This window comes from Euwallacea fornicatus, chromosome 2, assembly GCF_040115645.1.
Source record: "Euwallacea fornicatus isolate EFF26 chromosome 2, ASM4011564v1, whole genome shotgun sequence".
Taxonomy (NCBI): domain Eukaryota; kingdom Metazoa; phylum Arthropoda; class Insecta; order Coleoptera; family Curculionidae; genus Euwallacea; species Euwallacea fornicatus.
In genome coordinates, this window is record NC_089542.1 from 1,506,822 (window position 1) to 1,531,778 (window position 24,957).

The following is a 24,957-nucleotide window of genomic DNA, read 5'->3' on the forward strand; positions in this document are numbered from 1 at the left end:
CTGTTTCTGTAGCCCTCCCCGAGGGCCTATAATAGAAATGTCCGGCCAGAGTCTTCCATATTTCATCCGTGGGAAAGTGGTCAAGGGGTTTGGAAGAGGATCCAAAGAGCTGGGATGCCCTACTGCCAATTTCGATGACGAGATCGTTAATAACGTCTCTGAAGATTTAAGTACGGGGGTATACTATGGATTTGGTCAGGTTAATGGTGGGCAGATACACGAAATGGTTATGAGTGTGGGCTGGAACCCCTTTTATCATAATAGCAAGAAATCAATAGAGGTGCATTTATTGCACAAATTCGAAGCTGACTTCTACGGGAAGGAATTGAGGATCGTAATTCTTGGGTTTTTGAGGGCGGAGAAGAATTTTGTTTCGTTGGATGAGCTAATTAAGGCTATCGAGTACGATATTATGACGGCCAAAGACGCATTGAAGAAGCAGGAAAATGCGGTATTCAAATCAAACCCATTTTTCTCGTAATTTAATTTGATTACAATAAAATATTTTTAATAACAAAACATCTAGTTTATTTCGGCACCACTTCAGTATTTTTCTGGGGCTCAATGAGTTTGTAAGTCATTTTAGAAGGCTCCTTTGGAGGTTGCCAGTGGGGTACAATTTTTGCATGGACCCGCCACACTCCATACTCATTTGACAAGTGCTTCTCAAACACCACATACTCCAAAACGTCTTTAGCTATAATTTCACTGCCATGTATTAATCTACCAAAGCGGTCATATATTGCCAAAGTCTGCTGTGTGTGGAATCGGACCGTTACTTGGACAAAAATATTGTCGTCTGTGACTACTGCGGTTTGCCTAGCATGTACAATCCTTGGCATCTCCAACTCCTTTAAATACTTCCAACGTAAAGTCTTACAGTCAATATTATGGATAATTTCTGGATAAGCTCGTTCAGTGACATAATCAATGAGCTTCTCCTTATCTTGTTCAACCATAAGTTCATGCATTTTAATATAAATTCCCAAAGCTTCATTGCAAAATGTTGGCCCATCAAAATCCTCATCATAATGCCGAATTTTCTTAATACAAAGCATGGTTTTTCCTTTTTTTCCTAGGAATTCCAAACTCTGCTTTGCTCCTTGAGTGGACACTGGGGACACCTTTCCGTCTCCTTCCGGAGGGATATAGGGCTCGAAAACAGCGCCCGTAGAGGAAATTGTGAACTGGTGTTCTTGCCAAGGCCTATGTGGTAATATGCCCTGTTCCTTCATTTCGCTACGTATTTGCTCCTCAGTCATTTCAGACATTTTTTTACGGTAATCTGGCAAATCTACTTTGAAGACTTTGAGTCTTCTGAGTTGCTTGAATTTTGGGTCCCAGTGCTTCGTCCTGCGATGCCTTACAATTTGAGTGTTAATAAGAGGTAATGTTGCTGCTGAGTTTAAGAAACTTGGGAGTTTTTCGTGGAGAAGACGGGTGTGGATGCCCGCCAGGGCGCCACGCAAAGCCATTTCGTTTGATTTTTTTACGTAAAATACCTCAAAAATATTTTTCAATCGATCCGGAAATCTAACCTCAAAATTTTAAATGTATAACATAATTTTAATAACACTCAAAGCCATGAAACGGCAATGACAACTGTGCATTGTTGCAGCAAGTGTACGATCTACCTTAACCTTTATAAGAATTATGTGTGTTCTTTCATAATACCTTTTTTGAAATTTCATTTAATTTAAGAACGAATATTTGAGTTAATAACATAATAAACGACATATAATTTTACGTTTTAGGATATAAGTTTGAATTGCAACAACGCTTTTTTTCTCTAAAACAAAATCTAAGCGACCAGGACCGTTTCATGCGCTCTGAGTCATGTTTCCAGTTGAAACTGCGCGCTGATTTGAACCGGCGTCGGTCCGCGTTAGAGCCGAATTTAATTTGAAAAACTTTACCGAAAGTTCCCCTCCGGAGGGTAGAACCGTGTCTTAAACTCTAGTGAAGTGCTTAGTGAAACTTTATCCGCGTTGTGGTCAGTGTGAAGGTACTTTCCATGCCAAAATTACGAGTTTTTCCTATGGAGCTAAGATGGCCACTGCAAGACTACCTGTAAGTTTTTTTTGTTCAAAATCTTCAACAATCAAATCGTTTTACTGTACGTTGCGTCAAGCTTATTTTCATTTAACATATCTGTGTATACTTAGCCGAATTTAACACAATTCCCTGTGTTGTAACGCATTATTTTATTATTGTAATAAGGGAAATAACGAATTTTCCGAGGGTTGCGAGTATTTGCACCGAGAGGCCAGGAAATGCAAATCGTAGCCATTTTACCTCAAAATGTTTTATTGTCGTACATTGTTGCCATATAGACGAAAATAGGAATATTATTTCTTTAATTAACTCCCTAAAAATCAACCCCATTATCAATTTTTCATAAAAAACCCAATTCAACTAACAACAACCGAGATTAAAACGAAGGATACATTTTTAGTAATGCAAAAAAACGTTCATGTGACAATGTGTAGAAAAGCTTAGTTTTCCAGCTATTGGATATTTTAAACATGTTTTTCTCTACTGCCGATATCAAAAATCTACTCACCCGCTGGTCAGTTACCAGAATTTTGATAGAATGACTTATTGGCTTCCATATTTGACAACATTTTACAATGCCGCCTCACTATGGTGAATTATTGAATTTAAAAATTGCAAATAACTTTTAAAATATTTAGATGCAATTTTAAATATTATGCACTCATTTATTAACTCTTTATTAAATACTGTCAAAAGACAATGAAAACCACAGTGTGGTACACAACCTTTTATCATTAGTATTTCAATTCCCTCTTCTCGTTAACCCAAAAACAACAGCAAATCATAGAAAAGTCTTTACTCGAATTAATCCAAATATTTAAATACTCTGTCAAATAATACATATAAATCTGTATATAAATTAAAAAAAAAAAAACAATACACAGTATACAAACTCACACGAAGCTGCTCGAAGGCTGTTCGAGAAACGTCTCATTCTTGATGAGTTTCTCCGCAGGTACGTCTCGGGCGGTTTTGCAAAACCCGCCCTGATGTCCCCAATTTGGGGGCTTCATCGGCACTATTTTCGGTTTGGGGGGCAACGGAGGGGGCTCCGACTTAGAGCCCCCTTCTAATACTGATTTAACCTGCTTCTTCAAGTTTTCTACCGGTTTATTAGCGCCTTTTTCCGGGCTGAGTTTATGCGACTGCGCTGTGATTGTTTGGTTTTCATAATTGGGGTGCGAGTCTTGCCGCAAACTCTTGGTTAAAGCTACTTTAGCTTGCAAGGAATGACTTTCCGATTGTTTGAGGAGCCCCCGCTCCTCTTTGTCTTTCAAGAAATCGGGGAGTTCGAAGTTGATTTCGGTACCTCGTTGGTCTTCCAAGCGGCGCTGCGCTCTGGTTAAACCTTCTACCAATTCTATAAGGAACATTTTTAATTAAAAAAAAAAAAGAAGAATTAAAGGTGGTTGTACCATCGTTCTCGCTGCAGGCAGTTACGTGTAACTTATTCGCACCGGCTTTCAGCTTCGCGATTAGTGGTTTTTTGGGTTGATTTTCCGACAGAGTTTCCTCTTTTCCTGGTTTCTTTTTTTTGTCCTGCACGGCAGAGTCACGTCTTAAGAATTTACCCAAAAGCCCCGAGTGTTCAGAGCCCCAGTCTTCACTCTGCAATATATTATAAACGATTGAATAAAGTAGCATTTCGGAAATGTGTTCACAATATTTGTGTAATAGTATTAATTCGTCAATGACTGCGATCGGTAAATTGCAGCCTTACTAGATCGGTACTTTTGTCGACTAGTCTTTTGCGTTTTGTCTCCTAAGAGCCAATTGACACATGTCGTGACAATTTAGTGTTTTGTTTATGATTACGGTTTAACGCTTGAAAACTTAAAATCAATAATGAATACAAAAAAATAACAACAAATAAACAACATTTCTAAACTAAACGTATCTTTTTTCGCTTGTCCTATTGTTATCACTCGGATGTCGAATGATATCAATATTAAGTAATGAAATTTATTTACGCTCCTCATAATTCCTGAGTGTTACGAACTGATTACGGCGTTCAGCAGAAAATTGGCTGATCGCTTTGGTACTGATCAGTTTGCCGATTGCGACCGTTGTCATTGTTAGTAACAATGTTTATACTGAGGATACTATCGCTGTTAAAGCCATGATATGGAAAATAATATTTTACGCAACTGACATTTACTTACCTTGACGGATCCCTTATCGGACTTCAGCACTTTCAGGGCTTCTCCTTCTGACTTTTCCTGTAAAATGTCCTCAAATACCCTGTTGGTAATCTCCATCTCCTCCATCTTATTCACTCTAATCGTGGGAACCACCGCCTCTATTGCACACCCCCCATCGCCTAAAATCCAGGAAAATACTAATATCTAACCATAATTCTATCAAAAAGAAGAGGAAGAATTGTATGAAATTGGACTGTGAATGTTGATTACATTGTCACTCTTCACGTCTATGGCAGGTCATGGTCAGCTTTAATATGATTTTGACATATATGAGATTATCATATCTATTTGGTACCAGTTAGATATTATTTGAATGTCTAGCGTTTTACTCACCTTTCAGCTGAATATTCAATCGTCCGTTATCGATCGTGGTGACCGGTAATCGGACATCTACCGGATATCCCGCCCTGGTAACTATAACCTCTTCTAGGGCAAACTTGTACTTATGTAAAATAGGTCTTAGAACGTCTACTATGATCTTGGTATACTTAGATTTGACTGAAATAATTTTCTTATTGGGCAAATCGAGTTTGAAAATCACGCGCTGTTCCACTGTAACTTCACATCCAGCCAATTTGCCCGAACTCTCTCCGCTGTCCAAAGATTTGGGGTGTTTGTTCGTATACACTTCGTAAGAGGAGTAGGTCAGGCCTCGTTTTTCTAGCAGGCGATCGATCAGTTGCTGAATTGTGTCGCCCTCTTTAATTTGCACCACCGTGGTGCTGCCGTTGGTGAGTAGTACTCTGCAGAGGGCAGTGCGCGTCTCCTCCTGTCTGATATTGTCCTAGGGAGGTTAATAATTGTTAGGATGTTAGCAAGTAAGGTGGTTGAGACTCTAACCACCTGGCTGGCAGCTAAATCTAAACTAGTGAGTGACGAGTGACTGGAATGAATATCACTAGTGCTCAACAACCGTCTGCCTTCCTCCCTCTCTGGCACCGTGAGGACCCCGTCCCAACTCTTTTGAGTTTCATTGCGCTCGCGCGACTTGGACCTTGACGAAGATGTCTTCCTATGCCACGGCAACAGCGACTTTCTGCGTCGGTCCTCCGCGTTGCTTAACGACTTTTTCAGCTTCGATTGCGGCGTTGCTAGCTGCGGCACGTCATTGTGCAGCGCCAGCCTAACGTCAAAGGCGGGGGTGTAAACGTCCCCGCCCGAGCACCTCTTGTACAGTTCCGACTTGAGGAACCGCGGGTAACTGTCGAATTTGATGAGATTGAAAATCTGTTTTTGAGCGATGTCGAAAATGTCCGGCCTCGCTTCGGACAAACCCTGCTCGGCTGCCAGGACGCCCTGCGCGTCCACGTTAACTGCTTCTGGTGCGCCGCTGCCTACGTGCTGCTTGTAGATGCGCTGCGCTTCTATGCAGCGCTCTGCTTGTGAAGTGAGGCAGCGATAGCGTTCACAAGCTGTCCAGAAATAGATATTCTCCGCGCTGAATTCTTTTTTTAAGAACTCCTGCAAAATAGGGAAAATATAAGGCAACGCTTTAGCATATACATAGGTATGTAAATGAAATAACAAATGTTTAATATTTATATTGCCCTCTTGAATAATTTTTTTTACCGTTGTGGGATTATTTCTGACATCGAAATACAGTTTTAGCAGAATTAATGATGTTCAATAATTAATATTGACCCGTTTAAATAACCATCGGACCTATGTAACGTACCAGCTCTCTTAATAGGTATCGTAGTAACATAAAATGGAAAAGAAAATCTATGGCAACACTGTAACAATACGAATGTTATAAAAATGACAATTTACTAATATCGATGTTACTGTCAGCCCAAAGGTCGTGTATGTGAGCATTGGAAATTGACAATATTCGCACTGTAGAGCAATGTCAACATGCAAAAGTGTTGCCATTATGCGTGAGTAAATCAACAAATAACATTCAAATTTCTTACTTCGACAATTAATGTTTTTTTTTTTTCATTTTCATTTGTAAACTTTTGTAAAAGTAACTTAAACTGCAACTGTAACACCAAAAAGCAGGCTCAAATATCAATGTTGATACAAAAAATTCACTTTCGATAGATTTAGACATTGCTAGGATTTTATCAGTTCATTTTCCTGAATTCCTCAAACAACTCATGCATTTTACCTGACGTAGTAACAAAGCTGAAAAACTAAAAGGTTCGTATTTTTCGAACGTCACTTTTAACAGACTGGAATGTTACTAAAATTTAACACCATGAATATAAAATAACAAAAGGTAAAAGTTCCTGACGTAAACATACATTTTTGCTCATCAATAGATTCAGAAAACGTCATCACACAAAAGTTTCAATACCATTCAACTGCTACATAAAAGCATTTTTGACAGATTGCAACGTTGCCAATGTGTAACGTTTGTTGGGAATGGAGATATAAATCCATCGAATTACATAAGAGTAATTGTGTCAGGTCATCATTGATCATAGTCTATACGCTTTCACGAAGAATTGTCATCTCTAACAGAGGGAAGTAAACATTTCATGGTTGATCATAGAGACGTCATTTTGACCGTTTAATGCGGTATTGCCAAATCTCCAGTCAATCTTGGATTACATGTTTTCCATCGGGGTATATCGAGGCCACACACCAAAAGGAACCAGGCACTAATTTACGTATCGATACGCTTTCACGCCCTCAGTGTCCTCAAAACTTACCGCAAAGGCGTGCACCCCGACGGGATCCTCGAGCAGTTTCTCCAGGGACGCGGCCCACGAGGACGGCCCTTCGTTTGAGGTACCACCCTTGCCCCCTCCGCCATTCTGGTCGCACTGAAACACCAAATAATAGTCGGTCAGTACCAGCATTGTTGTGACAGTAAAGGCGGCGCATCATCAACTGACTACAACAGTCGCTACCGGAGGTCGCACGCTACTTTAAACGCCAATCATGATCATTATCTGTGACGGCTATAATGGTGGTACTTATTGTTCGGGTACGACTGCAAAATAACTTGAGAATGGTGGGCGGATGCGTAATTGATCGCAATCCTGTTGGACATTTTTGCATCCTGAGCTTCCAGGGTAGCAAAAATTTGATCTTGTTATAATATAAAATTGAAACGCGCCGCTAAATAATGAGCAGACACGTTTCCATTAGCGGTTTATTGCTGCAATTGGGGTTACTGCTTCCTAGCAATGGTTAATTGGACAAGTGGGTGAGGAATGAGATTCTAATTTAAGCCGAGATGGGGCTAATTAAAACAGCGGCGGCACAGGCATTTTTTTTAGCGTTCAAGTGGGTTTGAAATAATTATATAAATATATATAATGAGCGAATTAATTCATGAGCGATTGATCAAAACGACACCTCCTCGACAGCCTACAAGATTTTACTTTTTTATTTGGTTTTGTACTTGATTACACGCACATATACTTGAGAAACAATGTTGGTTACAATCAACTAGTAACGCCGTAAAGGCAATATTGAGTAATCAAAGAAGAAAAAACGGTTTACTTTTAATTTTTACTTTAGAATACGCATTTTGTCACCCTTTTTAACCCTTAAGTAGCTCATCGCGGCGGTGCCGACGTTACTAAATAACTTTCTTTCGATTAGAGTTCAATACAAATTTCTCAATTGACAAATGAAATGGCGCTAATTAAATTATGCATCTTCGATTGTTTCAGTCAACATTGCCCGGGCAAACAAGCATTAATCAGCGAATACTGTAAGCTATCAATTCAATGCGTGACAGGAATAATTGCATTCGCTTAATAAAGACAACAACAATTCATCAGGTAATTTCTTAGTTTTTTTTTTAACTTACGTAAAAAACCGCGTTTTTCTCAACTACCTCCCGAACGAGCCTCAAATAGGGCATACAATCCGAATCTAAAGTGGTTCGTTTACTACACAAGAACAAGAACATGCTACGTAAACCTAAAATCCACGTTCACCAAATGCATAACGGCTATAATATAACTAAATAATAATTTCAACGCCACCAAGACTGCATATCGCGGAAGTGGGCGTTCGGACAACTCATCAAATTTCTACTTAAACATGCATAAATAAATATGTGCATGGGGTCCAAGTCTTGCCGATTAAATAACAAAAAGGTGGTACCTGCTCCTTGGGGGCACTCTCGCTGCACAAATCGAAGGTGGACGACGGACGTTGTTTGCGCAGCGCGAACTGCGCAGCGAGGCGGCGTCGCGACGCGCCGAGGGTGTGGAACCGTTTGAAGGGCGTGATGGGTCGCAGGGCCACCACCACGCTGGTACCTTGATGCCCATCTCTACACAGCACCACCAACATGCACCCGGTTAGTTTAAGGTCAAGAGAGCGGAAATGTGAAAGATAATAATAAGGCTGCTAGGGGATAATCGTGGCAATGGAAGACAGTATATAATGCCTACGACGTCTAAATTGGGACTAACCTGAACTAACCCGCAATTGTCATTGTTATGTCATGTGGCGAAAGTCACCAGTAATACCACTGCTGTTTTCAAAAAATGGCTATAAATCTGATAACAAATTTGACTTTATCTTATCTTCAGCGTATTGTGACCGCTTTGGTCTTGAACAAATCGAATAAACTCTCTCTACGCCCCTGGTTTCTCGACAAGTTTCGGTGTTTTCATAAATTATAATAAAAAAAATTAACGAGTTTTATAACTATAGTGGATCTAGTGGCGTGACATTGTTGTTCTAACATGCGTTCTATTGTATCTGAATGTTTTAAATTGAAATGAGGACATGTAACCTTTCCCAACTGCCAGAACCTGAAGGAGGGGTGGGGGACAAGATAAAATATCAATATTTACTTCCCTAATGAATCAATATTATTATTTTTTTGAACTCTCCCTTGAATATAACTAAATATTAATAATATGTTAGGAAAAGCATCTTGTCACATGTCAGGTTAACGCCTAGCAGCCTCACGCCAACTTTGTTTAATTATTCAATACCCGAAAAAGGAAATCAAACCAAAAGTACCTTACAGCCCCAAAGACCATAGAGGTATAAACACTTGGGAGGAATGAGGATGACGCAGACTGTATCAAAGGGACTGAAACATAAGAAGTTGTTGTAGGTTTTTCCTGAGAGCGATTTGATAAGATCCTGGCAGGTGTCAAGCGTTAAGCACGCGTCAAACTGAGCGACCTAAATAAGTCAAATTTGCGTACTGTCATATGACAGATAATCTAATTTCTAGATTTCCTGTCAAATGATCGAGCGTTATCGAGAATCCCTTCGGCCCAGTCTGTCTCCACTGCACATAAACCAAATAAACGAAATTTAATGAGCTTTTCGCTATCTATTAATAAAGTTTCGACTACTGACGGACGTCACCGTTTAATTAATTTTCTTCCATAGTCGGGAGGCAATAAAATCGCTTGACGCAAATCGAAATACACGGGCCATTGTTTCACTGTTAATATCATTAAGTATAGGGTGGCACTAATTTTTCCGTGAAACAATGCGTCGATAATTAACTACTAAGAAACAATTCAGTTCACCTGAAGTGTACAGGAAGGGGTCCCACCATTAACATCGCGAAAAACAACTATTAGCACTTTCCGATTTCAGTGGATATAAACAAATTTTTATGTGATAATTAATGAAAAACTGTGTCTCTACGAGGCAAGTTACACCATAGGAATGCGGTTGACTTTCGTGTAGATTTGTAGGGGGAAAACGGTTACGGTGCGTCAGGTGCGAAAGCAAAGGGGAAGTGGGTTTGTTCGGCTGCTACAGGTGGATTGCTTTAGTCCACTGACTTTGAACGTTAGGAATTAATAATTACTGTAAAACTACACAGAAAAAAGTACACACGTGTTTAGAATATTTAAATTCATAAGTACAATCCTTAGTCAACATCAAGTAAATGCATTTAAACTGAGAATACCAAATGAATAGAAAATAATGGAACATTGATTTGAAAGAAAACATCAAATGAAATAGCGCCCATTTAATTCAAGTACTTTCTCATGTAGAATGTACCACACGAGTGTTTACTCAAAATCAGAATGTGACATTTTCAAGTCAATAAAAGCATTACTTGGTGCAAGTTAAAGCTGCATTTCAACATTCATATTTGTTTAAGAGAAATGTAGACAAAATTACAACAAAGAAATTGACTTTCTCAATTCAATTCAATAATATCTTTTTAAGGAAACGTAAGGCTAAGGATACTCTATATGATACACGAACATCGGATCCGAAAATTTGCTTTTTACTATGGATCCTTGCATTGACTGTCAGGCTCTAGATGTACTATAAAATGCGTCTGTGAAATCATCTAGCGATACTAATTCAAATTAAGGACGTTAAATCCTTCACTTTCCAACTGATAATCTAGACCGACCTAACCAGCGATTGTCAGGTTAGTCTAGGTTACTTCGTGTTGTCTGAAGTCAACCGCTTCTACATTTTGAGGAATTTTCGAGAATTTTGAGGCTGGAACAACCCAATTAGTAACTTTCAAGACATTCGTGTCTAGTTCCGATTCAGTATGTTTGAAAACTGGCAAAAAATATTTCCAACTGTAACAGTATTAAAAAAACTGATTATGCTTCTCTATGAAAGGCTACCGCTTACACTCAGTTGCTGGTATATGATAGATGTGACAGCTATGTAAACAAACACACGCAAATGATATTATAAGACACGCCTGCGCAAATTCCCGATTAACACCCGTTTACCTGCGCAAACAAATTAACTCCCACGCAGGTGCGTGACCCGCCAGATTCACCTCCGTTAAATAAAGATAAGGCACGTCTATGTAAATAAAACGAGCTCATTATCATAAGGTACCATGCCGACTTACCGCCAACGCAGAGATAGTTTAAAATACCTACTATAAATACACGCAATGCACCGTGACCCCAAAAGCGAATAATTTTATACGTGTTTTTCGCGGCCACCCTATATGAATGACAATAAACAATAGAAACATGTTAACCGAATGGTTTAACGGAGCCTTGAAATGTCCGGTCTTAAAGCAAACATCTGCACAAAGGTAATTCGACTCTATTGGATAATTGAGATATTTTTTGTTCAAAATTGCTTATTCAAATAGATGTCGGATTGATTAAGTAAACTCAGGCAAACGTCATCACTCATACATCGAGTAAAATAGGGACTGTTCCATTGACTTACATGCATGTTCCCATGACTTTCCCTCGTCCTGCGGTGATCTAAATCCAGGCACTCACTCACTTCTACATGGCGACGTTCAATGCACTAAAGCCACTTTTAGGCGTACGCGAACACACCCTAAATTCTAAATTAAAATGGCTTTCAACGTTACTTTCAATAACAATTAACGATAATTTAAATAAAGGAGCGCGGCGGCAACCTCGTTCGGCGCGCTCGGTCGTGTCGGTACTGGTTCTACGACGTTGCCGCGTTTACACAGGTGTTTGGCAGATTTCTATATGTTTACGCGCCGCAAGAGATAAAGATTAACGGCAGTCTCTCTGTTCTACTCCTGATATCAAATTTTATAGCGATAACTGAGAAAATAGTACTAAAACAAACATTTTTCAAAGGTGTCACAAATATATAGTGAGTCAATGCCAAACTCGCTCACCAAGCGAAAATACATTTTTTGAACGGGCAAAGCATACGGAACGATTTCGACAAAAACGAAAAGCAATGGTTTTAAGAGTGTAAAGATTGTATTTTAGGAAAAAGAACAAAATACTAGAAAATATTCATTTGGTTAAAACATACAAACGAAAAACTACTAACTACTCAATTTTGTGGCGAAAGCCAAACTAGCTCAGATAGAATATTTTGAAACTTTCAATGTTATCATATATCATATATGTTATCATTATCATTATTGTTTTAAGTTGTTTATATTATTCTTCGAATACAATTTGGGAAATGTTCATGGTAAAATAAATCAAAATGGGTCGTTAAAGCGGACAAACGTCTATTGATGAGAGAAAATTAATTATTAAACATTTTCAAGGTAGAAAATCTTTACGAAAAATGTCAGAAATAGTCTTAAGAAGCTATTCTACCGTTAAAGGTGTAGTGCAAGGGCGCAAAACGAGAAATTAAATACGAAACAAGTGCAAAAAGGCTCATAACAAAGCGTTTTCCGAAACTGAAGAATGTTATATCGTGCGAGAAATAAAAAAGACCCATTTGGAAGTGCTCCCAAACTTGCGGAAATGGTTGGAGAAAATTTGAAGAAAACGGTGACGGCACAAACCATCCGGAATGCCCTATATAGCGCAATGCTTAGTGGTAGAAGAGCCGGAAACAGACCACTCAATAGTCGGCAAAATCAAAGAAAATGTTTGAAATTCGCACAGGAACACCGATATGAAGATTCAATATTTTGAAAAAATGTTTTATTTACGGACGAAAGCAAGTATAAAGTCTTTGGCACCGATGGTAAGGTTTGTGAATGGAGTAGAAGCTAATAAAGAGTTGCAATTAAAAAATCTACAGCAACAGTAAAATTCGAAGGGTGATCAGTTATGGTTTGGACGAGTTTTTCGACAGCAGGACCGGACAATCTTCATTTTATAGAAGGCAAATGGATCAAAGCGTTTATTTAGACTTCATTAAAAAGACATTCCGGAAAGCGTTCAAAAATTGGAATTACCAGATAGGTGGTCATTTTATCAACACAACGACCCGAAGCAGACCGTTTACAAAATTTGGTCCTGGCTATTGTATAGTTGCCCTCACGTTGTAAATCCTCCACCACAGAGTCCCGATATTAATCCCATTGAAAATTTATTGGAATATCATGACCGAAAAATGAGATAGCACAACAGTACAAATAAAACGGAACTAAAACGTGTGTTTACAAATGAATGGAGCAAAATTTATTCAGCATGCTGCAAAAAGTTGATTAAGTTAATGCCTCCAAAATTAGATTCAGTTATAAAAAACAAAGGTTTGCAGGTTAAATATTAACTTGCCTTAAATTTGTACAAAAAGGTGAAATTTGCGTTGGCAGCGAGTTTGGCTTTTGCCTGAAAATTTGAGTAATTATTAGTTTTTCGTTTGAATGTATTCGACAAATGAATGTTTTCGAGTATTGTGTTCTTTTCTGTAAAATACAATCATCATATTCCTAAAACCATTGCTTTTTATTTTGGCCGAAATCATTTAATATGCTTTGTCCATTCAAAGAATGTATTTTGGTTTGGTGAGCGAGTTTGGGGGTTGACTCACTGTATGTGTAGCGATTAGTACTCCTAATACTCCTCTGGATTTCACTCGTGCACAGAAAATTATCGATTATTTTCAGGCAATGCGCATTCTTGCACATCGCCGTAAAATAATCGATAATTTAAACGCACTTGTTTGATAATATATGATTAAAAAATGGTAGCGTTGATACGTTGTGTTAATTACCAAAACAAGGGGTACTGTAAGTGATACTTTAGCCAATCGCAGCATCTCTCGGTTTGGTTGCGTCCAAATTTGTAATCCTGCGGTTTTGAGGCCGTTTAAAGTATATGATGCTTGTATGCGGATAAATTCCACAAAAAGCTTCGTTATAAGATTGTATGTCTTGTTTTTTTAATACAAACGTTAATTATTTTTTTGAGACAAGTGATCTGTATATCAAAACTACAATTCCTATCACTTTTTCCGAAAAAGAAGATTGAAAATAAGTACCACGTCGAGGAATCTTTTATTAAGAATAAGGAAGTTAGGAACTTTTTTGGGCGGAGTGATAGATACATCAAACGTAACAGTAAGCGCTTTATTTGAAAATTCGAGTTTTTTTACATAAATGAATTTTTGATGCATTATTCAGTGTCTTCTGAAGAATATTTGTCATCCTGGCCCAAAAGCCCCCGCAGCAGTAACGAACGAGCTGCTAATAATTCATCACCCTATTTGATAACAACGCAACGCACTACGCATTATTCTCAACAACTTTCGTACATATATCCTCATTCCCCACTATATTTTGAGATCCGGCAACGTTATCTTTACTATGGCTTTCCATTGATGACGAGAAATCCGAGTGTGGGAACGTCGACTTCATTGCTGAATAAACAATTATTTATTCGGTGGAAAACGCAACATACATGACTCATTAGATAATCATTCGGAGAAGCGGGACCATTTTTGTTTTATCAGCTTATTCCAAGATTATGATAAAATCAAGTTAACGGCTAAAACTTACCTACACCACCAAAACTACATTAGTACCATTCCTCGTTAGTTTTAAATACTAAAAAATTTAGATATACCATTACCAGTGCACAAAATTGATGTCAAAAGACTTACCAAAGATAAGGATTCTCTATGAATTCTTACATCAGGCTCACTTTGAGCACAAATGCTCCTCTTGGGCTTTCTCTGATGCTCCACCCATCCACTGAGGTCTTGCAAACTCCCATAGCAAAATTTTTCCTCAAACAAATCATTCTTGTTCAACTCTTCACAACTATAGTTCACTTTGGGCACTCCATAAACTTTGGGACTTAACTTATGGTATGGGTTATCCATGGTCTCACAGCTACCACTAGCTTTCTTCTTTGACTTGCGAGCTTCAAATGGCATTCGGAAGATGTTGATAATACCGTTAGATTCTCCAGTTTTTTCCTCTTCAACACTTTCTTCTTTCACTGTAGACATGTCAGCAATGGGGACATCAATGGGGCTCTCAGCATAAATCTGTCCAGAATCGATGTCTCCATATTTAAATCTTGGCAAAGCCCTACAGGCAGGTTTGCTGTTAATTTCCTCATTGTTAGGCTGCTTTTGCAGCAGCCCCAAGTTATTCTTAATATTGTCATAAGCCCTGATGTTGTTCAGGTCAATTTTCGGTTTGTATGGAGACTTATTGTTAAGGATTTGGGAATCAATGAGTGCATTAAGAGGTAAATCTCCTCCATCAAAGCCATGAGGCCTATTATTGGTTGTGATGCTAGGAAGGGGACGATAAGTAGGAAATTCTACCACTAAAATCCGATCACTGATATTGCCACAATCATCTCTGTACCCTATACCTGAGTCTGAGTTGCTTGAGGCACTTGGTTGAGGAGAATTTGCCATCATAGGGTTGTTTTGAGGTTGCTGTAGAGTTTCCTCTTGCAACTTATACATTGTTTGAATTAAGTTCACTATGTACAGGGCATTTTCAGGGAATTCAAGACAGAGACCTGTAACTGCATCTTGAGTACATGAAATCTTGAAATTTTCTGCTTTGTCTAAATGCAGTCGATGGTCTGTTATTTTTGGGTCTATTACAAATACATGGCAACTGTTTGAGATATCTTCAGTCTCATTTGACATATGATTGTCATTAGTGACAGCACTAGTGACTAGTCCAAAATATCTGGAGCCTTTATCAGTGGTGGAGCCTATGTAAACTACACGATTAGTGGGGTAAATGGCAATAATGTGATTTGAGGAATTTTTTAATGTAAGACAAGTTGGTAAAACTGTCATGAGCACTATAGTTGGAGACCTTTTTTCCTGCCTCAATTTTCTTATGCAACTGCACACAGTCTGCAATCTAGAGCTAGGTAGGAGCTGCTTAGGCATTTCAATGGTTCCCAAATACCCAATTAAAGCTTTATATTCAATGGGGCCTGCCTCATCTTCTCCTACCAGAGACAAATTCAGACTTTCAGCGTTACTACTACTACAGGGCTTCATAATATTATCTTGAAGCTTAGCAATATTCTTCTGATTGGGCTCCACCACAATTCCTTTATGCAGTCTTCGATAATGCCGAGGCTTATGCATGTATTTGGGCTTTCTCCCAGCAGATCTACTGCACTCCAACTCCTCGTCACTACTGTCTGAATAATAGTTTTCAGCAATGGTCATCTTTATGGGGCCCACGCAATTTGCAATCAAACTGACTACTGAATCATGAGCCATTTTCGAGACTGAAATTCCATTGACTGAGATGAGGAAATCACCCGCGCGGAGCCCTGCCTGGTCGGCAGGAGACTGAGCCACGATACAGGACAAAATACAGGGTTGTTGTCCCGATATTGTGAAACCGAAACCGCTGGAACCCCGTAGGATTTCCACGGTTCTGAGACCGTAATTGGGGCGCTTTTTCCGACGGCGATTGGGGTGCATTGTGGGGGTTTTGCTAGCGCGAGCACTCACATTGGGGTTGCGCAGGGGGTTAAGTCCGGGCGAAGGGAAAATTGGGGATTTTTTAAACACCCGTTATGTTGAAAACAAATCGTCATTAGAGTTTGTTTGACAGGGCCATCTGACACATGTCGCATTCCGACGTGATAGAAAGCGACAGAAAAAGGAGGTTATACCTTTTCTTTTCTATTTGGGTATGAGTCATCCGTAAATGCCTGCCTTGAAGCAAACATGTAAGGGACCGCTTATATTTAAGGTTTACATTTATATAGTGATTTACATACACCCGAATAGAATAAAAAAATATATATTTAATTCATTTGTATCATCAATGGGCATTGCTAGTGACGTCATTTCGGACACCCGAAGTTCATTAAAAAAATCATGGGTGGTTGAGAGTGACGCCAATGCTTATGGCATTACTGAGCATTTCTTTCTTATTGATAAAGCATTTTTTTTAATGTGTGATGTCGTTCCTCGATGGAGCGGAATAAGTTTTAAGATATTTTACAGAAAAATCCCCTCAGGGAAGGGGACGCTTGCGGTAAACTCTAAATATTTTGTAACGCATGCTATTTGAAAAAAAGATTTTTCTCGTTTCATATTAATACGCGAAAACATCAGTTTTTCGGTGCTCTACACGGTCATTGGCTAATTTAAAATATTTTATATTTTCTTCAACATCATAAAAACTAAAAACTATTTGGCAACGCTGTAAAGGGTAAAGTAAAATACTTCCGAAATCTCTTACCGCTTTCAAGATAGAAATGGTGCGATATGGCATTTGTAACACCCTGTATATCAGATAATGTTTAATCAGTTGATAAATGTGAACACATGATAACGCACCTCAATTAGTATGCATAAACATCAAAGTGTCTCAGAAACTAAAACGGATACTTAACACAACTCGGCTTGTGCTGGCTTACACAGCCCATGGATATGATTAATTTGAAGTATTGCTGAATACGCTGGACCTATAAATTTTTGAGCTATCAACAAAACTCAAAATTTCTTGAATATTATTTAAAAAATTATCAATAAAACATATAGTCACAGAATCACTCCCAAAAGGGAAATATGTGCTTAAACTCTAATGGTTCTTGATACGCCTCGGCCAGTCTCAATACGATCCCCTCCGAGACTAACTTTATCTTTTCTCGGACATATTTCTCTGCAAGCTCTAGCGCCAATTCCAACTCTTTCTGGAATCTTTTAGTTAATTCATCCGAATTTGAATCGTTAACCCCTTTCCAAAGCCACACTTCTCTAAAATTATCCAGAAGGAACAGTGCTGCAACATAACAACATTAAAAGAAATTCCAACAGGAAAAACCTTGCAAACCTGGCTGATTGGCGGTGTAGAGATGGGTCTTCAAAAATGGAAAAGGTGCCACGATACTTTGAGTTCTAAGGGGATACTCAATTTCGGTTGCCTGGAAGTTTCCAGTAATGGAGTTTAAGTAAAAACATCTGGGGCTAAATTCTGAGATATCCTTTTTAGGGCTTAGGTGGAAATAGTCACTGGAGTTCAAAAAATCGTTTAAATCTTTAGATCCTTCCGAGTTTTCTTCTGTCTCTTGCAAGGCAAACTCCTTCCAGCTTTTCTGCCACTGCTTCAATTGTGTATGGGGCCGAGCCTTTGCCACAATGTTCTGACGCTGTTCTATCGGCACTAGCGCCCCAAACCAATATACCAATTTTCTTTTTCCTGGTAAAACAATTAGGAATACAGCCCTGCTTCGCAAGTGCTTGCCCTCTATTGGAACTTCATATAAATGTACTTCTTCAGGTAATTCTCCTCGAACTAGAAATAAGTGATTCTCCATAGCATTAAATTCTACGTCTTTTCCCAAACATACAACAATCGGTTGGGAAAACGCGTGGAAGAACAGAGCTGGTTCGCTCCACTGCACAATCCTATCCACCGGACGATGCTCCTCGATATCAGGAGGCAATGGGGAGTACCCCTTAAGGGCCCTGTGCCCCTTCCAGTGATACAAAAGCTCCTCACCTAGCTTATTGCCATCACATATTAATTCCAACTGCCACTGCACCATATAAGCTTCAGAATCAAAGAAGATTCTGGACTGATCCGAACTAATTTCTTTTAGTACGTTTTCCTGTATATTCCAACAGGTCGTTTTGATGGTTTTAGTAATTTTAAAGGTGAATTTGTCTTCAGTGAGGTTTGATGAGCCAGGGCGTGCTACTCTGTTGAAGTTTACTGTCAAGGTAGGTTCGGGAGGTGTGGAAGCGATTAGGTCTTGGACATTTATGTTCATTGTACGGTTTTTCTTTGATTAATTTTAATACTAAATATGTTGTGAGAGGATCAGCTGTAGCCTCGACCGTTTATTAGGAGAGATAAGATAAGAGCAAGTTTGCAAATGTTTATATAGATAATTATTAATGAAAGTATATGCGAAAATAACACCTAAACGCGACGTTCTCCCAGTTTCGTTGCTTATAATCAACGCCGTTGGGTGAGACAGTTCACAGTACTTTTGCTGTCAAACTAACAGCTCAGTATGGCCGTTGGGGGCAATCTCATTGCCCAAGCTCCATTGGAGACCATTATAACTAAATCTTTTTAGGGGGAAAAAAATGAAATCCTTGTCAAAACAGCATTTACTCCAATTAAAAAAAAAACAAATAAAAATTACACCTATCTTACAAACTCTCTAAACAATTATTCGACAGCTCTATTACTGATTTCCATAACAATACCATTATTATTTCCGTTCTTGAGTAATGTTTAAGCCCTCTAAGTGAATATAGGATTTATTTAAAGGGTGGTAGACATTTAACAGGAGTGGGGGCGTACACATTTATTGCTTGCGGCCTACGGTTTAGTGCCATCTAGCGGTTAGCCTTGATGAAGTTAATCAGACCATTAGTGGAACTGTCGTGCGTCGTCACCGGATTGTTATCTTGCAACTCGGGCTCGATGGCTTTGGCCAGCTGTTTGCCCAGCTCCACGCCCCATTGGTCGAATGAATTGATGTCCCAAATCACTCCTTGTGTGAAGATCTTGTGCTCGTACAACGCTAAAACGTCGAAAATAGAGGAAAAAGATATCGAATGTTGGCAAAAACTCACCGATCAGAACTCCCAAAGTGAAGGGGTTAAGCTTCTTAACGACAATGCTGTTAGTAGGCCGATTTCCTTGGAATACTTTGTGAGGTAAAAGTTTGTCCAAAGCTTCACCTTGGAGACCTGATTTTTCCAATTCGGTCTTTGCTTGTTCGGAAGTCTTGCCGAAAGCCAAAGCTTCGGTTTGGGCGAGGAAGTTGGCCAAGAGGATTTTGTGATGCAAGCCGTTGCTAAAAAATACACCATATTTCTTGACATCTGTAGCGTTTCCAAAAATTCTAATTATTCCGAACTATTCACCTACCTAATGGGGTTTTGGGTCTGCGCCGGCGCAATAAAATCAGCGGGAATAATGCGAGTACCCTGATGGATGAGCTGATAGAAGGCGTGTTGCCCATTGGTACCCGGCTCTCCCCACACAATCGGTCCCGTGCTGTAGTCCACCTGCGCAGCAATAGGACGCTATCTAGTGGTGAACTGTCACACTTACTTACCATTTTCCCGGCTTTGGTAACGTATTTTCCGTTGCTTTCCATATCTCCCTGCTGGAAATAGGCGGCGAATCTATGCAGGTATTGGTCGTAGGGCAGTAGAGCGTGGGTCTCAGCACCGTAGAAATTGTCGTACCAGAGGCCGAGAAGGGCCAAAATCACCGGAGCCTAAACATTCCTAATCAATAGATATTTTTCTTTGGAATTGTACTAACGTTCTTCTCCAAGGGGGAAGTCAAAAAGTGTTTGTCCAGGTGATTGGCCCCTTCTAGAAGTTGGTGGAAGTTGTCAAAGCCCACCGACAAGGAAATACTGAGCCCAATTGCAGACCACAAAGAATATCTACCTCCCACCCAATCCCAGAACCCAAACATGTTGGCAGGATCAATTCCAAAGTCCTTCACCTTTGGTTCGTTGGTACTTAAAGCCACGAAGTGCTTGGCTACAGCTGCCGGCTGTGTTTTGCCACATTATTAAATTTGAACATATTAGGGACACAAGAGACGTACATCTTTGGCGTAACCCAGGAACCAATCTTTAGCTGAAGTGGCATTGGTGATGGTCTCTTGTGTGGTGAAGGTCTTTGATGCGATAATAAAAAGGACAGTTTCAGCATCCACTTTCCTCAAAGTCTCAGCTAAATGAGTGCCATCAATGTTGGACACAAAATGTACTCTCAAGCCTTTACTGTAGGGCTTCAGAGCTTCCGTAACCATTAAGGGCCCCAAATCTGATCCACCAATGCCAATATTCACTACATCCGTAATCTGTTTCCCTGAGTACCTTTATTTATAACTTTTTTAACATTAAATTTTAATAAAAAATGTAGAGTTTACCCTCTCCATTGACCGCTCAAAATCGAGTTAGTGAACTGCTTCATATGCTCCAACACTGCGTTCACCTCGGGCATCACGTCTTTTCCATCCACCAAGATGGGGGTGTTGGCTCGGTTCCGTAGGGCTACGTGCAGCACTGCTCTGTTTTCGGTGAAGTTGATTTTTTGCCCGGCGAACATAGCGTCTCTTGCTTTTTCGATGTTGCGCTGCCTGGCCAAAGCGAAGAGGAGGTTGAGGACCTCACTGTCCACGCGGTTCTTGGAATAATCGATGAGGATGTCACCATCTTGCGGGGTCGGCAATCGGAGGCTGAAACACAATCAAATTATTCAGATCAAATCAAATTAAAAAATACGAGTTGTTTGATTAGCCTCTGAGGAAAAAATATTAAAGGAATTGTTTTTGCATGTCTATGCATGTTAACGCGGGATTAAAGGAAAGCAAGTAAGATAAGATTACATTGGCATCCTTGGTAAAATTACCATTTCATGTGGGTGTTATAAAACGTAAACAAACAGAAAAAAGTAAGTAAATTTATTCGTCGTGGTAGTTAAACGATTAGCACCAATTTCCCATTCATTGATTGGGCATTAAAGTATATGAAAAAAATCTCCTGAAAGATACTTGGCTAAGCAACTGAAAATTGCTAAGAATTTGAAATGTTCTGGGTATGAGTGTAAATTTAGTGTACTTCAATGAAAAGATTGTGATTTTTTCATTTAAAAGTATTAATTTTTGAGATAACTACCTCTACACCTATGAATTAATAGATTGGGGGCTAAAGAATTTGGACAAAACCTTTTGAAGATTCAGCTACGCCCCTGGAAATCACTAGCAGTATTGAAAAATTTAAAAATTAGTAATGATTGAGTGAATTATTTCTACGTCTATAGTTTTATAGATTAGGGGTCAAACTACTTAAGAAAAACTTTCTACATAATTTAGCATTTCGAAGACTCTTGGCATCGACATAATTGAATTTTCAAAGTTCTTCGAGAAATGTTACTAAAAAATGTGAGAATGAACAGTATGACAGTTTATTTTCAAATAATCATTTTTTATTTTCATCTAAATTTTTCCAAAAGAGTTTATGGTGTAGCTGAGAGGTAAATTGTGAACGAAAAAATCTTGGAAACATGGAAATATTTCAAAATATCTTGAAATATCTCAAATATGTATATCTCAGCAATTTACCCCTGATATGTAGTTATGTATTTGTTCAATTGGACACCTGTATTTGTAGTTATTCCCTTAATCCGATATTGCATTATAAAAGTTAAATCAATCAAGGAGTAAAAGTGAATGAGGCATCTGCATAATTTGGATTTTTAAGTCCTGTATAACCCAAAATTAAATATTTCTTCAAATTTATCTAATTTATAATTAACATACACTCAAAAATTCACAGGCGGCGCCACTGGATTTGATTTCAAGTTATAACAAGATCAAGAAAACAATTAACTAATTATTTGTTTGTTTACCGCTTTTGAGCTTTGTAACAGACAATTGTTTCCCTTATATCTTTGTGTTGTGGAGAAAGTTTAGTACGGATTCCTTTGGCCCGTGACAACGCCGTGTTTAGTGCTTTGGAAAGATAACAATTCTCATTAAATAATTTTGAGACTTTAGTCGACATTTAAATTTTACGCTTAAACGGCTGGAGTTATCAGTGAATTTATCAACGAGTTGTTAACCAAATTGCGCAACAGCAGCGGTAAGTGCCTACCAAAAATCGCCCCATTTCTGACCCCAAAACCGAGCGAAAAACAGGAAGGTCACTTAGAGGTGACTCGAGAAACAATCACGTATCACGTAAAGGGCTCAAAACCAAATGAGGGCTTACCTCAAATTCTCGAAGCGGTGAGGGTCACTGGCGAACAGCTCCTTGATCACTAAGTTTTTGCCTTTGGTGTTGTAATAATCTTGGATTTTCTGCCAAATCGGCTCGGAGGTTAGGTGAGTTTTCGCCTCCATCATGTAACCGGCAGCGTCGTTCGTGAATTGCCGCGTGTTGGTGCAGCCAGCGTGCGCTCGACACTGAGGGCTCGTCAGCACGCATTTTTCCGTCGTGACATCAAATTTAAAAGAGAAGTCCGCCTTGTCATAAGATTCAATGGAGTACCAGAGCAGATCATTCCAGGAATATTAACTTGTGAGTCTCGATTAAGGAGCATTGGAAAGTTTTTGATCGGAAACCGCAAATTGTTTGCCATTAAATTTAAGTGCAGCCTAAGTGGGCCGAACGGCAGAGGGAATAATGTAATATCGTGAATTTATCGTGGGTGTGGTCTAGTAATAGAATTTTTCTCGAATTAACGTCATCTTTTGCGAGAGTTTGAATTTTGAAGTCTTTCGCGTTCGAGTAATTGGTATTTTTGTTTCAAGGCGTGTTGATTAAAGTCGACATTGTCTACATGTCCATTTGTAAAAAATTCCAGAAATGTGCACGCTTCTGACTTCTCGTTAAGGTTCTGCCATTGCCTCTATATTTAAAATTTGATGTTATCGTTGATTTTTACGATTTTCGTAATTCATTCCGAAGGCTTAACTAAAATGATCGCTTTTCTGTCCCTTGATATACATTCATCATTAGATCTATGTGTAGACGTGTAGAGGAATGTGTAAGACACGGCGGAGGACCGATAAATTATTTATTTTTCTTTTGGTTTTTAACAATTACATTCGTTCAATTTTTGAATGAAGCATTTGTTTTAGCGTAAAAAATATGCATTCCAAAAATTATTGAATGAAACCATTTATACGGGGCGTTAACTTCTCCATGTCACGGAGTATAAATGTAGAGATCTAAAATATTTTGAATTGAACAAGAAATTCGAGTTTCGCGAACCTGGAGGCCAGTGGCAAACCACAAAAAAGCTTGTGATGGAAAAAAATGGATGCAACTCCAGAAAATTAACCTCCCTGTAGATATTTTCGAAGAATCATTTTTGAATTCTAGTTCTGCAAATTCTCAACATCAAGTGCATGCACAAAATTTTAAATCAACATCTTAAAAACCGATGAACTTCTCGAGCAAAATCTAAAAAAAAAATTACTTTAACACCGAGTGTTTGATTAACAACGGGTTTGTCGCATGACATTACGGTGACGAATTATCTTAATTTAACCACCTAATGAATCGGCCTCCACAATTACTGCCAGCAGATGTCGACACAAGATTCTCCATTTTCACTGCTCTTACGCCGTTAATCATCTGGTTGTTCAAATTGGCAAAAATATATTAAACTGCTGCCATCATTAATTATCTAGATAAGAGGTTTCTACAACTCTCCAAAACATGTTAAAATCAATATCTCTAATGGTCCTTCTGAAGCCCTATAGATGGAAGTAGTTCTATTTCTCCCCCTCAGTTGGGATTGAGTAATTTCAATGAGATATACATCATATCTATCTGGATCGGAAAAATACCTACATCATATGAATGTAAAAAATTCTTTTCAGCCCCATAAAACATGCCGCCCAAATTCAAATTCGCTATTGACCGAGGGGGCACCTTCACCGATGTCTTTGCTCTATGTCCAGGGGGTAAAATCCGCGTTCTCAAGCTGTTGTCTGAGGACCCCCAACACTACAAAGATGCTCCCACTGAAGGAATCAGAAGAATTCTTCTAGAGGTACTTAAAAGCAACATTTAAAACAAGCGCCAAAGAAGATGTTTCTTAAAGGAAACGGGAATAGATGTAGATGAAGAGGGAAACGTAGAGAGCTCCCTCATCGACTGGATTCGCATGGGTACCACCGTGGCCACTAACGCCCTCTTAGAGCGAAAGGGGGAACGAATGGCCTTTGTGACCAATAAGGGCTTCAAAGATATTCTACTAATAGGAAACCAAGCGAGGCCTAAAATATTCGAGTTGGTAAGCTCTTGCAATATTCATGAGGGTGGTCAGCGAGGGGTCACGTCTGTAAAGGTTTATAAGTGTGCGATTCAGGTGGCGACAAAGTTGCCCCATAAATTACCTACTCGGATTATAAAGCGTTTGTTAAGGAAGTAAACTTTCTTGTTAGTTTTCAACTGACATGAAAAAGCTAGCGGTGGATGCAGGAACAGTCGAAGAATTCCATTCGGCAGTCGTTATTGTCCCGGCTGATGTATGGACCGCCTTTGGAAAACATGGCTTTGCACCTGAATAAAAACATTTTGACAAATTCGATGATCGATCCCGGCGAATAAATGATGGATGCGATAAAGTAAAGCTTCACTTC

At 39.0% G+C, this 24,957-nt stretch overlaps 6 protein-coding genes across 8 annotated transcripts in view; 2 read left to right on the top strand and 4 right to left on the bottom strand.

Annotated features, from left to right (window-relative positions):
- Nucleotides 1-37: 37 nt before the first annotated feature.
- Nucleotides 38-519, top strand: Rfk (Riboflavin kinase). The gene has a single exon (XM_066295329.1). The coding sequence runs from the start codon at nucleotides 38-40 to the stop codon at nucleotides 479-481; it is 444 nt and encodes a 147-aa protein (XP_066151426.1). The 3' UTR covers nucleotides 482-519.
- mRpL45 (mitochondrial ribosomal protein L45) lies at nucleotides 470-1,598 on the bottom strand. The gene has a single exon (XM_066295291.1). The coding sequence runs from the start codon at nucleotides 1,473-1,475 to the stop codon at nucleotides 528-530; it is 948 nt and encodes a 315-aa protein (XP_066151388.1). The 5' UTR covers nucleotides 1,476-1,598; the 3' UTR covers nucleotides 470-527.
- LOC136346208 (5-oxoprolinase) overlaps nucleotides 1,589-24,957 on the top strand; it is a 52,363-nt gene continuing 28,994 nt past the window's right edge. The window contains exons 1-3 of one of the 2 annotated variants that reach the window (XM_066295185.1): nucleotides 1,589-2,070; nucleotides 24,193-24,365; nucleotides 24,417-24,608. In XM_066295185.1, coding sequence (XP_066151282.1) covers nucleotides 24,204-24,365; nucleotides 24,417-24,608 — 354 coding nt within the window. In that variant the 5' untranslated portion in view covers nucleotides 1,589-2,070; nucleotides 24,193-24,203. Of the gene's footprint in view, nucleotides 2,071-22,169; nucleotides 22,445-24,192; nucleotides 24,366-24,416; nucleotides 24,609-24,957 lie in introns of those variants that run through there. The other variant, XM_066295174.1, reaches the window with a different exon arrangement.
- On the bottom strand, nucleotides 2,837-16,418 carry loco (locomotion defects). 2 transcript variants are annotated; one of them, XM_066301807.1, is made up of 7 exons: nucleotides 14,478-16,418; nucleotides 6,914-7,027; nucleotides 5,100-5,717; nucleotides 4,590-5,040; nucleotides 4,218-4,375; nucleotides 3,471-3,663; nucleotides 2,837-3,415 (listed from the first exon to the last, which is right to left on the bottom strand). In XM_066301807.1, exons 1-7 carry the CDS (start codon nucleotides 16,287-16,289, stop codon nucleotides 2,949-2,951), a joined length of 3,813 nt encoding a protein of 1,270 aa, XP_066157904.1. In that variant the 5' UTR covers nucleotides 16,290-16,418; the 3' UTR covers nucleotides 2,837-2,948. The 2 variants fall into 2 exon arrangements, with proteins under 2 accessions (XP_066157904.1, XP_066157903.1); XM_066301806.1 differs by having other exon boundaries at nucleotides 5,097-5,717.
- On the bottom strand, nucleotides 17,105-18,759 carry LOC136347046 (supervillin-like). The gene is made up of 2 exons (XM_066296683.1): nucleotides 17,653-18,759; nucleotides 17,105-17,601 (listed from the first exon to the last, which is right to left on the bottom strand). Exons 1-2 carry the CDS (start codon nucleotides 18,590-18,592, stop codon nucleotides 17,369-17,371), a joined length of 1,173 nt encoding a protein of 390 aa, XP_066152780.1. The 5' UTR covers nucleotides 18,593-18,759; the 3' UTR covers nucleotides 17,105-17,368.
- On the bottom strand, nucleotides 18,924-22,776 carry Pgi (glucose-6-phosphate isomerase). Its single transcript, XM_066295239.1, has 8 exons — nucleotides 22,574-22,776; nucleotides 20,731-21,039; nucleotides 20,404-20,677; nucleotides 20,110-20,349; nucleotides 19,898-20,062; nucleotides 19,708-19,847; nucleotides 19,410-19,633; nucleotides 18,924-19,357 (listed from the first exon to the last, which is right to left on the bottom strand). Exons 1-8 carry the CDS (start codon nucleotides 22,705-22,707, stop codon nucleotides 19,170-19,172), a joined length of 1,674 nt encoding a protein of 557 aa, XP_066151336.1. The 5' UTR covers nucleotides 22,708-22,776; the 3' UTR covers nucleotides 18,924-19,169.